This window comes from Histoplasma capsulatum (genome assembly GCF_000150115.1).
Source record: "Histoplasma capsulatum G186AR genomic scaffold supercont2.4, whole genome shotgun sequence".
Taxonomy (NCBI): domain Eukaryota; kingdom Fungi; phylum Ascomycota; class Eurotiomycetes; order Onygenales; family Ajellomycetaceae; genus Histoplasma; species Histoplasma capsulatum.
In genome coordinates, this window is record NW_025544804.1 from 1,636,068 (window position 1) to 1,646,724 (window position 10,657).

Genomic DNA, 10,657 nt, shown 5'->3' on the forward strand with positions numbered 1-10,657 from the left:
TCATCCCAATGCTCCAATGAAATACAGATTGTAGAGAAGCAACTTATTAGAGAGAAGTACTAAATTGCAACAATAAGTGTGAAAAACAAAACACAATTCAGGCAGCGGCAGCATGTTTATTCAGATGCACAACTTCAATGATAGAAAATGATGTAAATGCTAAACCACATTATTCTCTCCCCATTTTTTTTTTTTTTTTTTTTTTTTCTTTAGCTCAGGATCGAGCATTTTTCCTTTCCCCCCCTCTCCCCCCGCCCCACAACCCTTTTTGTTTTTTTTCTTTCTTTCATGGTATTCAAGCAGGATATTCGTCACACTAAATTACAAAAAATTTTCAGTTGCATGTGCGCCGGCCAAATTCAAGTACAGATGACATAGAAATTGCAGAATATGTAGAAGGCGCTGTAAAGAAGAAAGAATTGGTCGAAAGAGGACAGGTATAATTTCATCAACAGTTAAAAAATGGACGAAAACAGTCAGTTGACGCATAAAAGTGGATTTCCACCGCGAGGACTATGAGAGAACATAGTGGTTAGTTAGGAGGTTGCTGTAAATTACCTAATGCCATATAGAACGAAAGGAGAAGTGTATTTATCTCTTTACTCACTTAGTTTTTGTCAAGGAAGATAGCCTCCAATTTGTTCTTGGTGAACCTCCAGGGTATCGCCATCGGCCATGTCGAGCTGTAGGCAAAGGATCATTTAGCAACTTCTAGCTGGGCAAAAAAAGACATTCTGTAATCCACTGGATAACGCGCCAGCTCACGCAAGATTGTCTGGTAGTGGGAAACTTACTGTATCTGGTGTATCGTCCTGCCTGACTCTTGTCCCATCAAACAAAAAACGTACAGAGGATAGATCCTTTCCTTGTCGAGTACAGAATGCTTCCATGAGTTTTTTGAGCTGGGTGGTACGTTTAATCTTAAAAAAAACTTCGTTGTTGTTATCGGTGACTTTTATATTAAGGTGTCCTGTAGCTGGAGGTGCTGTGGCCTGGTTTTCTTGCGGCGCCTGGTCCATGGCTTTTGATGAACGAAATTCGTCGGAGGGGCAGGTGGATTTATTGAGGCTATTAATAGTGAGGAAGTTGTTGCTGAGAGGGGTACTAGTATGTTAGATCGTAAAACTGAAATATCGGACAGGCTTACAAAACTCCAAGGAAAAGAGACAACAAGAAGGACTTACAGAGGATTATGGCAACAGAAGATTGTGGAAAGTGTTGTGGTTGGCGTGGTTGGTGTTGTTGCTGTCGAGTGATATAAATCAGTGAATAGTAACCCCACGGCGATGGAAAATCTATTTTGCCGCCCAGAACAAACACCAGTGAAACGATGAAGTGCCTGCCTAGGTATTTATGTTCAAAATCGATCCGCGTGATCCAAAATATCGCCCTCGATTGAATGACAGGGTTGCCGGGATCACAAGAGAAGTATTAAGATGGTATGGGAATGCTGCTCTTTTAATGCATTGATTTTGAAGATTTCCAAATAGTATGAATACAACTAATATCACATTTAGGGATTAAAAGAAGATATTGCATATGATCCACCTTGTCACCCAAGAGCAGTATGTGAATTGTCTAATTGTGACAAAAAATGCATTTCATGCTAGTCTGCTCGTTATGCTAACTATTCTGTCACTAATAAAAAGTGTGCAATCCAAGGTAAAAATATTCCCCTTGCACCGCACAATTTTACTGGCTCATGAACTTGACGCAACGTGCCAATAGCATGCCTCACCAGGAATTTATATAAAGAAGAAAAATGTCAGAGTCAAATAGACGCCCTATACCAATGTTGTAACGCATTTTATGAAGTACGAGGCGAAAACGCACGAACTCCAAGCTGCCCAAAACCCGAACTTCTAAGATTGAAGATGAAGCAACGAGTGGAAGCGAAGAACGCAAAGTGAGGATTTGAAGGTAGTTTCAGTCGAGAGAGAACAATCTTAGCCTGTAGCATTAGCAATCGAAGAGGCTAGGGAAGCCAAGCTTTCACTGTCGTTTGAAAATTAAAACTCTAGAAACCAATCTGTAACAATCACTCTTCTAAGTCTTCATGCTCTGCCAATAAATTGGATCCGACCAGAATATGTATAGGATTGTCGAATTCACTCTAAGACGCTCGTGAGCGCGCAAGAGGACCTCAAGGGACCTGAACAAACACTGAATGAGCTTCAATGAAGAAGTTCGTCTGACCCGAGACTCTAATGAACGCCTATTGACATTTATCGAAGAAAAAGAGAAGAAGGGGAAGAAGGGGCAGAAGATGCGGCGGAGTTTTTATGTGAGGTTAAGGTGCGACTAGTCCTGTTTAGGACTAGGCATCTTCGCGTCACGGCAGCTGAAAGAAAAAGGTTGCTTATAAGCTGTTATTGTTTATCCGAGCAACTTGAGCTCTACGCTTGTTGTGTTCCCTACGCTCTATTATCGGAACCGGCCGTTTGGCAACGAGGACATGGCACCATTTGCATATTCGTCCGGGTTCCCACTGGGACAACACAATGGATCCGTCTCTGTCAGTATTATTTGGCTCCTGCGACCTGGAATTGAAGCTGGCTAACCCATGCAGACCATTCAAGCTCCCCCTAGCCGCCTCCATGACGTGGAAATAATAGAAATTGATGATGATGATGATGACGACGACGAGGAGGAGGATGAGGATGAGGATGACAACCTAGAAGATGATTTGGACGATGATGATGAGGACGACGACGACGACGACGACGACGACGAGGAAGAGGATCAAAAAGAGGATGACAACGAGGAGGAAGATGAAGAAAACGAAGAAGAGGATGATATGACTGGAACTGATTCTATGGAGGAGAGAAGTTCGGATTTTGAAGAAACCGAGCAAGGTTCGTGTACTTCATTAATTAAAGAAATACGGAAGTCTGTGTGGTCTAAGTATTCCTTGCTGATTTACTTCAAGGAAATGCCATTACAATATCCTCTGGCTTGGCTTCCCCAAGCTTATTGGCGACCTCCAATATACAACAAGTTATAAACCCACTTCGAAATACAGCGGACCGTGTAGCAAGCCAAATCGAAGCCTTTGCCCAGAATTTAAACCAATTTAAGCAGCATACTCGTGCACGTCCAGGCGACCCGGAGGCGTTTCGCGAAGCTTGCAAATTAGTCCAGAAATATCAAAAAATTGCAGAGACATCTGCGAAAGAACTGTCAACGACCAGTACCTTTCGTAAAGCGAAGCAATCAGCAATTAATCGAGGCTCTGGTGCTAGCCAGGGTTCGAATGGGAGGCTGGATGAGCAAATAAGACGTTGGCAGTTAGAAGCTGAAACTTGGGAGCTACTGCTTCAAATGCTCTCCATTGACGATCCTGAGTCACGCGCTCGGGCACAACGAGCTCAACAAACTGTCTTCCAATCCCTGCATCGATACTCGTCCGACCAGGAGGTCTGGAATAAATTTCTCGAGGCGGACCATTTTGCATTGGAGAACTTTGTTGTATTAAAATGGCTGGAGAAAACCGCGAGGTCATCGCCCCAAGATATCGATGGTTTGATTTCGGAGTTAGAAACCCAAGCCGAAAGAGGTCAGGGACTTTGGGCCCATGGCTGGCTTTACACTAAAGAAGCTATCAAGGGCGCGAAACGACTACGATCGTGGCCACAGCCGCTGGAACCTGAGGATCCAGGACTGACGATATCACTGATGAGTGTAGAGAAACAAGAGCCCCTTGTCACTCAATTGGACCCAGACGCTGTTACCCGGCAGCGGCATGGATTACAGAAACAAGACCAATTTTATGAGCAGGCGGCCTGGTTAACATGTTGGAAAATGCTGAGGCAGGGTCAAAGCTGGGAAAAAATTCAAGAGTGGTCTCATGAACGGCTGGAGAATTGGAGAGCGATCAGTGTTTGCGGTACCCCTACCGATTATGAGAACAACGCTGCGGATCCTGGTCTAACTCGACTCATCAGCTGCCGATCTCAGGAGTCTTGGAGACGCTCGTGTTTAGCCCTTGCCAACAATCCTCAAACTAGCAACTTTGAGAAGGCTGTGTACGCGCTTATTTGTGGTGAAACGGAACCAGCTTACCCCATTTGCCAAGGCTGGGGTGACTACGTCTATGTTTTTATCAACCACTCAATTCTTGCTCGGTACCGCGAATTCTGCAAACAATTTCATCGAAAGCTTAGCTTTTCCCCCGCAACGGATATGGCTTTATCCGTTGAGCCTCCAGGGTACGACAGCGTCCATGCCTTTCTGGATAACGTAAAGCGGAACGAAAAAACTGCAGTTGAGGCCAGGAATCCGTACCGCACTATCCAAACGGCTATCCTCAGTAAAAACTACAATACATTCTTTTTTCATCAAGCGAACGCGGTTTCAAAAGCTGCCAGCCTATCCAACAAAGCAACTCTTGTTCCGAAAACCGTCATTGCTAATGCCGATGATGCTTGCCTTATTGCAGCTCGAGACGAAGATGCCATCCGTATCATCAGCCACTTGTTTCTCATTTTACAATCCCTTGGATATGTCCGTTCCGACTCACGTTTTGTTGAGACTGCCTCGGTCAATGTTATTGGCTATATCAACCTGCTTCGCAAAGCTGGCAAACTTGAGCTTATCCCGCTCTATGCATCGCTGCTTCCAGAGGATACAGCGCACATGGTTCTTGGAAATGTGTTGATTGATATTGTTGAGCCCGAGGACCGGGAGAGGCAGGTGACAATAATGAAGAGGCTAAATATCAATCTTTCCGCCATCGTTGAGTGCCAGTGGCGACTCGTAATTTCCCAAGCCGATGCAAAAGAAGATAAAACCACTACGATTCGACTGAAGAGGAGTGTTATTCATCAACCAAAAGGTCTAAGCAGAATCGGACCTATAAAGAAAAATCTCATTGGCCGGCGCATTTCGCATGAAGACGAGTATCTGATCCGCTGTTTGGAATGGCACCGCTATGCGGATGATCAACTACCAAATATTTGCCCGAGAGGTACACATTTATACAAACGGTTTATGGGTAAGAAATCCTTATTCAAGTTCCAATAACCTAATATGGGATTCATTAGTAATGCCGCATGAAATGAATATAGGTGCTGGGCGTCTTGCTGCGGCCCGCGAGCTTTTTAATCGTGTTCGGGTCAACATGGTGCCTGCCGACATTACAGGATTAGGTCACTCACCATTTGAAATATTGGCAAATGGCTCCGAAAATGGATTCGATGAACTCCCAAGCCCTGTAAAAGCAAGCCCGACGAAGAGCCCTAGGAAATCGGGCATTCAGAGAAGGCGTCCATTATCGAGCAATATCAGAGCAGAGTTATACTTGCAATCGCATACAATGCGTGATTTGGAATACCTTATCGCCGCGTTTGACTCCTTGGAGACTTGGGCTGGACAGATGGATCAATATGAACAGTAAGCGTCTAATCCTCTCCACCATATATAACATTTCGTCACCTTTCATTGTTTCCATCCTAACTTTCTCATTCTAGTCTCTCTGATAAGCAACAAGCGAAGGAGTTCCGGAAAACCTTACAGGTAACTATAGATACTATCACAGAACGTATCGAACCCCTTTGCGGAGAATGGCTATCGTACCCAAAAGATGGTAAGTAAGGCAGGGCTTCGGCCTTTGCTTCAACCGATCCTAGTTTAACCAATAATGAAAAGGCTAACTAAATATCTCTAATATTCAGACGCGGAAGCAACTGAACTCGAATTCATAAAATCAACATATCTTCCCGAAGTCATCCTAGCATACCACAGCGCGCTCTTCTTCGCCGGTCATACGATCGGGCGCGAGGTGCTTACGCAGTGTATGATGCTTTCCTCGGTGATAGCCTCATCGCCGTCCCTCACGAACAGCTTCATAGCATCTGGGCGCATGTGCGAGTTGGTAGATGCGCTGGCACTATCGAGCATTGCCATGATGAGTGCGAAGGACTCGAAATTGAAGAAGAAGTTGGAGGATGGGGCTTCGCTTGATATCTGGAAAATCAAACCGCAGCAGGATGTGGAACTTGTTTAGTTTGGAGCATTGCCGGGAATACAAGTCATGGGACAAGGTTAGGAAGCTTTGGAGGGCCAGAGGCTTTTCTGCTTTGTGTGGTTTTTTTTTCTTCTTTTTTCTTGCTGGGTTAGATGGGAATTCATGTACTCCATCGGTGCCTGGATGGTGGCCTTTTGTAAACAAACTTGTTTATTGTGTTATAAAAACGATCTCAACCCGACAAATTTAATGCATCTATCTCATCTTGTAGACATGCATACCTCCACCAATCCCTTTGAAGTATTCGCATTTCGTCTCCTCTGCCACACGAACAACTTTGGCCAACTTTGGCCGGACCCCTTAACAGTATACTACAATACCGATAAACCCCAAAAGTTCCTTGAGATTATTATCTGGGCAATCATATCCTCAGCTAAATTGACTCATTCATATTTCGCCATAAGTTTATTGCCCAGCACTTTGGCCGGAAACTCATCTTCCCCCAGCGCCGTCGTATGCGCCCACGGCTTCAAGCTATTCTCTTGTCGAATGGTAGCCGCGAAGCAATCTGCCCACTTCAATCGGGGAAACGCCACATTTACATTATAGATCGTGGATGGATGAACGAGGTCCTCATAAGTGCCAGTGTTGTCTGTTCGATTTTTTTTTTTAGTTCCGGAGGCAAACATCAGCCAAGGGGTGAGTGAGTTATTGTAGAGAAGAAAGGTGCGGGAAAAAAAAAAAAAAAAAAAAAAAAAAAAAAGGCAAATACGATACCGAAAATCGTCGCTAGTTGCAACAACTGCCCCACCGCCGTAATCTTCCCGACCTCACAAAGATCCTGATGTCGAATAATGGCCTCCACCACACTCTCAGCCTGCTCCACCGGCGCCACCAAGCCCTTGTCCCCCCCCTCAGTTTCCCCGGCTTTCCTCAACACCTCCATCGCCAGCATGCCCCCATAAAACTCAAAGCTCAACCTCGTCTTCCGCAGATTCTCCTCCGTCGTCCCAATATCATGCAGCATGCAAGCTAGAAAGTATGTCTCATCGCTGAACGACCAGCTGGGAAACCGCCAGCGTTTTATGGCCAGGCCGAAGTGGTAGACGCGACAGCTATGGTTGTAGGTCGGAGCGGGGAGGTGTTCGAGGGCGTATGCCTGAATGCGTTTAGCTAGAGGCGTGTTGGGAATTGGGATATCGAAGACGGAGAGCGGCGGGGCGGAGGCGGTGGGTGCGGGGTATTCGGGAGTCCTAGTGAGGAGGGCGGAGGCGGAGGCGGAGGCGAGGACGGCGGTGAAGCCGTGGAGAGTTACTGGGCTGTCGGAGGGGTTGGACATCTCTTCAGACCTTTTATATGTGGGATATGTTCAATTTTGGGGCTGGTTTATTTTGAAGGTAATATCCGGGAGATTGTGTCTGTTTTCTTGTTAATTGTTCGGGCGATGATATCTTTAGATCGATGACATCACCGGACGGCAATCCGTAGGTTATGTTCGAGTTAGCTGTTTGTTTGCCAGAGAAACAGAGGACGACCCGGTCCTGAGAAACACGGAAATATATGATACCGTAACAAATATATATCTGAAGTCTTACTCATCCCAGAGGTCTTCCCAGATCGACATGAAGCTTGGTAAGTCCACATTGCTCGGACGGAATTCTCCCGCCCGTGGGCAAAAGTCAATTAATCAACAACCAAGGGCTTTGACTGGGATTACTATAATTTAGCCTTCAACTGTTTGAAATGCCTGGAATCGAGAGGTGCATGGTACGCCCATCAATACTCCCTCTAACAACAAGGGCAATAGAGTGCTGCTCAACAACATCTATCTGCACGCTCCACCCTACGTAACTGTGTGGCTGAATCCACCAGTGGGCGGTGCAACAGTGTGAAGCTCCAATATCACCTTTAAATTAAGGGATAAAGGTATGGGATTATAGACAAGATGCGGGCATTTGCTGGGTGCTACGTAGCCTAGCCAGCAGGCTGTGTTCTGCCATATTGAGAAACTGAATCCCGAGACAGGCCTGAAATTCTTGCCAGTATCCAAAGTGATAACGGCAGGTAGTACGGCAAGGATGATTCAACTCTGGAAATATGCTCGTAGTCAATGAAGGCATACATAGCCAGTGCAGGGAGAACGGTACCCGAAGCCAGTAGAGTAAACATGGTGGTGAGCATTCCGATGGTGGATTTAAGGACGGGAACATATACCCATGGGCATTGTTGTCTGGCAGCAGGAATATGTTCAGAGATAACCCTAATGTTTCTTAGTGCTTCATCCACTACTGACCGAATATTTCTTCGACAAGCTGGCGCTTTTTGATTATCCAGATACCTTTGGCTCGAATGAACGTCCTATGCCTAAACCCATCACAACAGCTAACAAGCCGAAACGCAATGAGCAGACTCCTGGAGTAATGAACAGAAAGCTCAAGCTCGCCAGCGGTGCAAATCTTACTCGATGTGAAAGCAAGAGGCACCCAGAGCCATGGGCAAGTGACTGAATCCACCTCCCGGGGCCGTGCAACAGCACGAAACTCCCAATATCTCCGCTTGTGAAACAGTATTTTTTTCTTTTTTTAGATATCATGAGTGACTTTTTTTCTATTCAGAGCCCGCGGAAAATGAGCTAAGTACAACTTCGTTCACCTGGAGACCCATCTCCAATGCCAGAGTGCAACCCCTATGCTCATGCTGTACACGGCACGATCTCGAAAATGCCTCAGCGTTGAAGATCGAGTATGTCGGTGGGGTAGTGGATATATCATTAGTTATGCTGACAATGACTTGCGTCAGCATGCCTACATATTGCTGGGAGAATGCGATAGGTTTTCATCTGCGGCGATAAGCTGAATGAGAGGCAAAATCGGTATGAAGCGTCTAAACACTTTCCAATCAAATAGATCAAATACATTTCAAGCTTACCACTTTAAACCGCTCATGCAATTCTCTTTCTCTGGGCTTTCTGCCGTAAAGATTCGGTGGAGTGAACTTCGCCTCGTCCCCGACCCTTCTCTCATTTAGCAGGTTTCCTGAATAAAGCTTCTGCGGCCGAAAAAGTGTGGTGTAAAAATTGCCATGCGCGGAATTACCCTAATTGGGTTTCATCTGAGGATTATATCGGATCAAGCTTGGACATTTCCCTCCTAGACACCCAACGCGCCACAGACATGAATCCTCAGAAGCTAGGTTAACGCCGGATTATCGAATTTTGAACCCATTTAAAAATGGGCTGTGCTTCTTGAGAGAGACACAGCCACCATGACCAGCACTTGACCTCTGGTCTTGAGATATTTGGCGCACAGATTTTTCCAGTTGCAAAAAAAATTATTCCCGCGCCCCTCTTTCCTCCACCCTACCCTCCCAACCAAGAAGCAATCCGAAAAAAAAAAAAAAAAAGAAGAAGAAAAAACCCCGTCGGGGTCTGGCCATCAGACGAGCATGGTATGTTAAAGGCCTAGCTTCCATACACAGCTTTCGGAAGTAATAGCATCGGTTAAGTTGCACATTGCTATTATTGCATGTGGTGGAACAGGAAAGTGAATAATAAAATAGAGCTGTGCAATCCACTGCCACCTGGAGAGCAGCATCCTGCATGTGAGCGCATGATATGTACCAAAGGGTTTGAGATCTCAAGTTGGAAGTAGCACGAAGGTTGGCATGGGGATGCGGGTCCGAGTTGGATGTGCTAGTTTGGATTTTTGTTGATGATCTGATAAAAGTTATTGTCCCTGCATTTGTTCCTGTGCATGTGCTCCTTTATTCTTAGATGATGAGTGGTTAAACACACACGCGGTGGGGATGTGTGTGTGTGTGTGTGTGTGTGTGTGTGTAACAGTTGTAAGTAGCATATTCTGTGACACTCCCCAGAGGGGGAGATAATTAATTAAGCATCGCAGTGTCAAAGCAGGCATGATAGAAATCGCTGGTTGATGTTCATTATTCTCAAATTTTTAGACGCAATCAATCTGACATGGGAACAAGCATGTGGTGTGGCTAGGCGAGCCTTTTGTGATCAAAGAAAAGAAAGCTGTTAACAACATGGATTGATTCATATACTTTACTTGTGTGAGTTGATCCCAATGCATCTTGGTTTCTCCCTTTCAACCATGGTAGTTGTACTGTCGGACAAAGATCAGAGAGTGAAATCCACGGGTATCGTCAGCAGCTCAAATCATTGCATACCGCTGGCATTGAATTGGGATAGTTAGGACTGAGCATGTTGGATTGGTTGGCGGGGTGTGACCTGTTGGGGGAAAGACAAAGCACGAGCAAGGGAAATAGGTTGAAATCTCCTAAGCTGTGGTGCTGCGCGAGGCCTTGTTGCTGAGGATGAAGAGTAAGTAGTCTGTCATGTTGATGTGGACGAGGTCGGGGATCCAGGCCATCAACGACGAGCTCACATCATCACCGACGTGGCAAGTGATCAAGGAAACGCGCGAGCCGCCAAGCCGTAATATGATTGTGAAGGAGTAAATGCGTAATGGTTAAATGCCTAAATAAACCTCGTCATTTCAAAATGTCCGTTGGAATAAAAATGACTCCGCAACAATGATGATGAAAAGAAACCGAAAAAATCAGGGTTTCCATGGCTAGCCCTTGCACGGAAGACGTTCCAGAATAATCATTGATCCCTGAGGAATGAGACTAAGAAACCGGGATGCCCACTGGCCAGGCACTCTCGCTGGT

At 45.7% G+C, this 10,657-nt stretch overlaps 4 protein-coding genes across 4 annotated transcripts; 2 read left to right on the forward strand and 2 right to left on the reverse strand.

The window, feature by feature from the left end:
- Window positions 1-275: 275 nt before the first annotated feature.
- HCBG_03585 (SUMO family protein SMT3) lies at window positions 276-1,082 on the reverse strand (the record flags this gene model as incomplete). Its single annotated transcript, XM_045430634.1, has 3 exons — window positions 276-513; window positions 608-683; window positions 795-1,082. 2 exons carry the CDS (start codon window positions 1,017-1,019, stop codon window positions 618-620), a joined length of 291 nt encoding a protein of 96 aa, XP_045288777.1.
- A 1,373-nt stretch (window positions 1,083-2,455) lies between these two features.
- HCBG_03586 (uncharacterized protein) lies at window positions 2,456-6,004 on the forward strand (the record flags this gene model as incomplete). Its single annotated transcript, XM_045430635.1, has 6 exons — window positions 2,456-2,515; window positions 2,570-2,855; window positions 2,930-4,993; window positions 5,043-5,391; window positions 5,469-5,584; window positions 5,673-6,004. The coding sequence occupies 6 exons, from the start codon at window positions 2,456-2,458 to the stop codon at window positions 6,002-6,004; spliced, it is 3,207 nt and encodes a 1,068-aa protein (XP_045288778.1).
- A 404-nt stretch (window positions 6,005-6,408) lies between these two features.
- On the reverse strand, window positions 6,409-7,566 carry HCBG_03587 (uncharacterized protein; the record flags this gene model as incomplete). The annotated part of the gene is made up of 2 exons (XM_045430636.1): window positions 6,409-6,617; window positions 6,743-7,566. 2 exons carry the CDS (start codon window positions 7,302-7,304, stop codon window positions 6,409-6,411), a joined length of 771 nt encoding a protein of 256 aa, XP_045288779.1.
- A 142-nt stretch (window positions 7,567-7,708) lies between these two features.
- On the forward strand, window positions 7,709-8,816 carry HCBG_03588 (uncharacterized protein; the record flags this gene model as incomplete). Its single annotated transcript, XM_045430637.1, has 4 exons — window positions 7,709-7,732; window positions 7,939-8,029; window positions 8,240-8,464; window positions 8,581-8,816. 4 exons carry the CDS (start codon window positions 7,709-7,711, stop codon window positions 8,814-8,816), a joined length of 576 nt encoding a protein of 191 aa, XP_045288780.1.
- Between the last annotated feature and the right edge of the window lie 1,841 nt (window positions 8,817-10,657).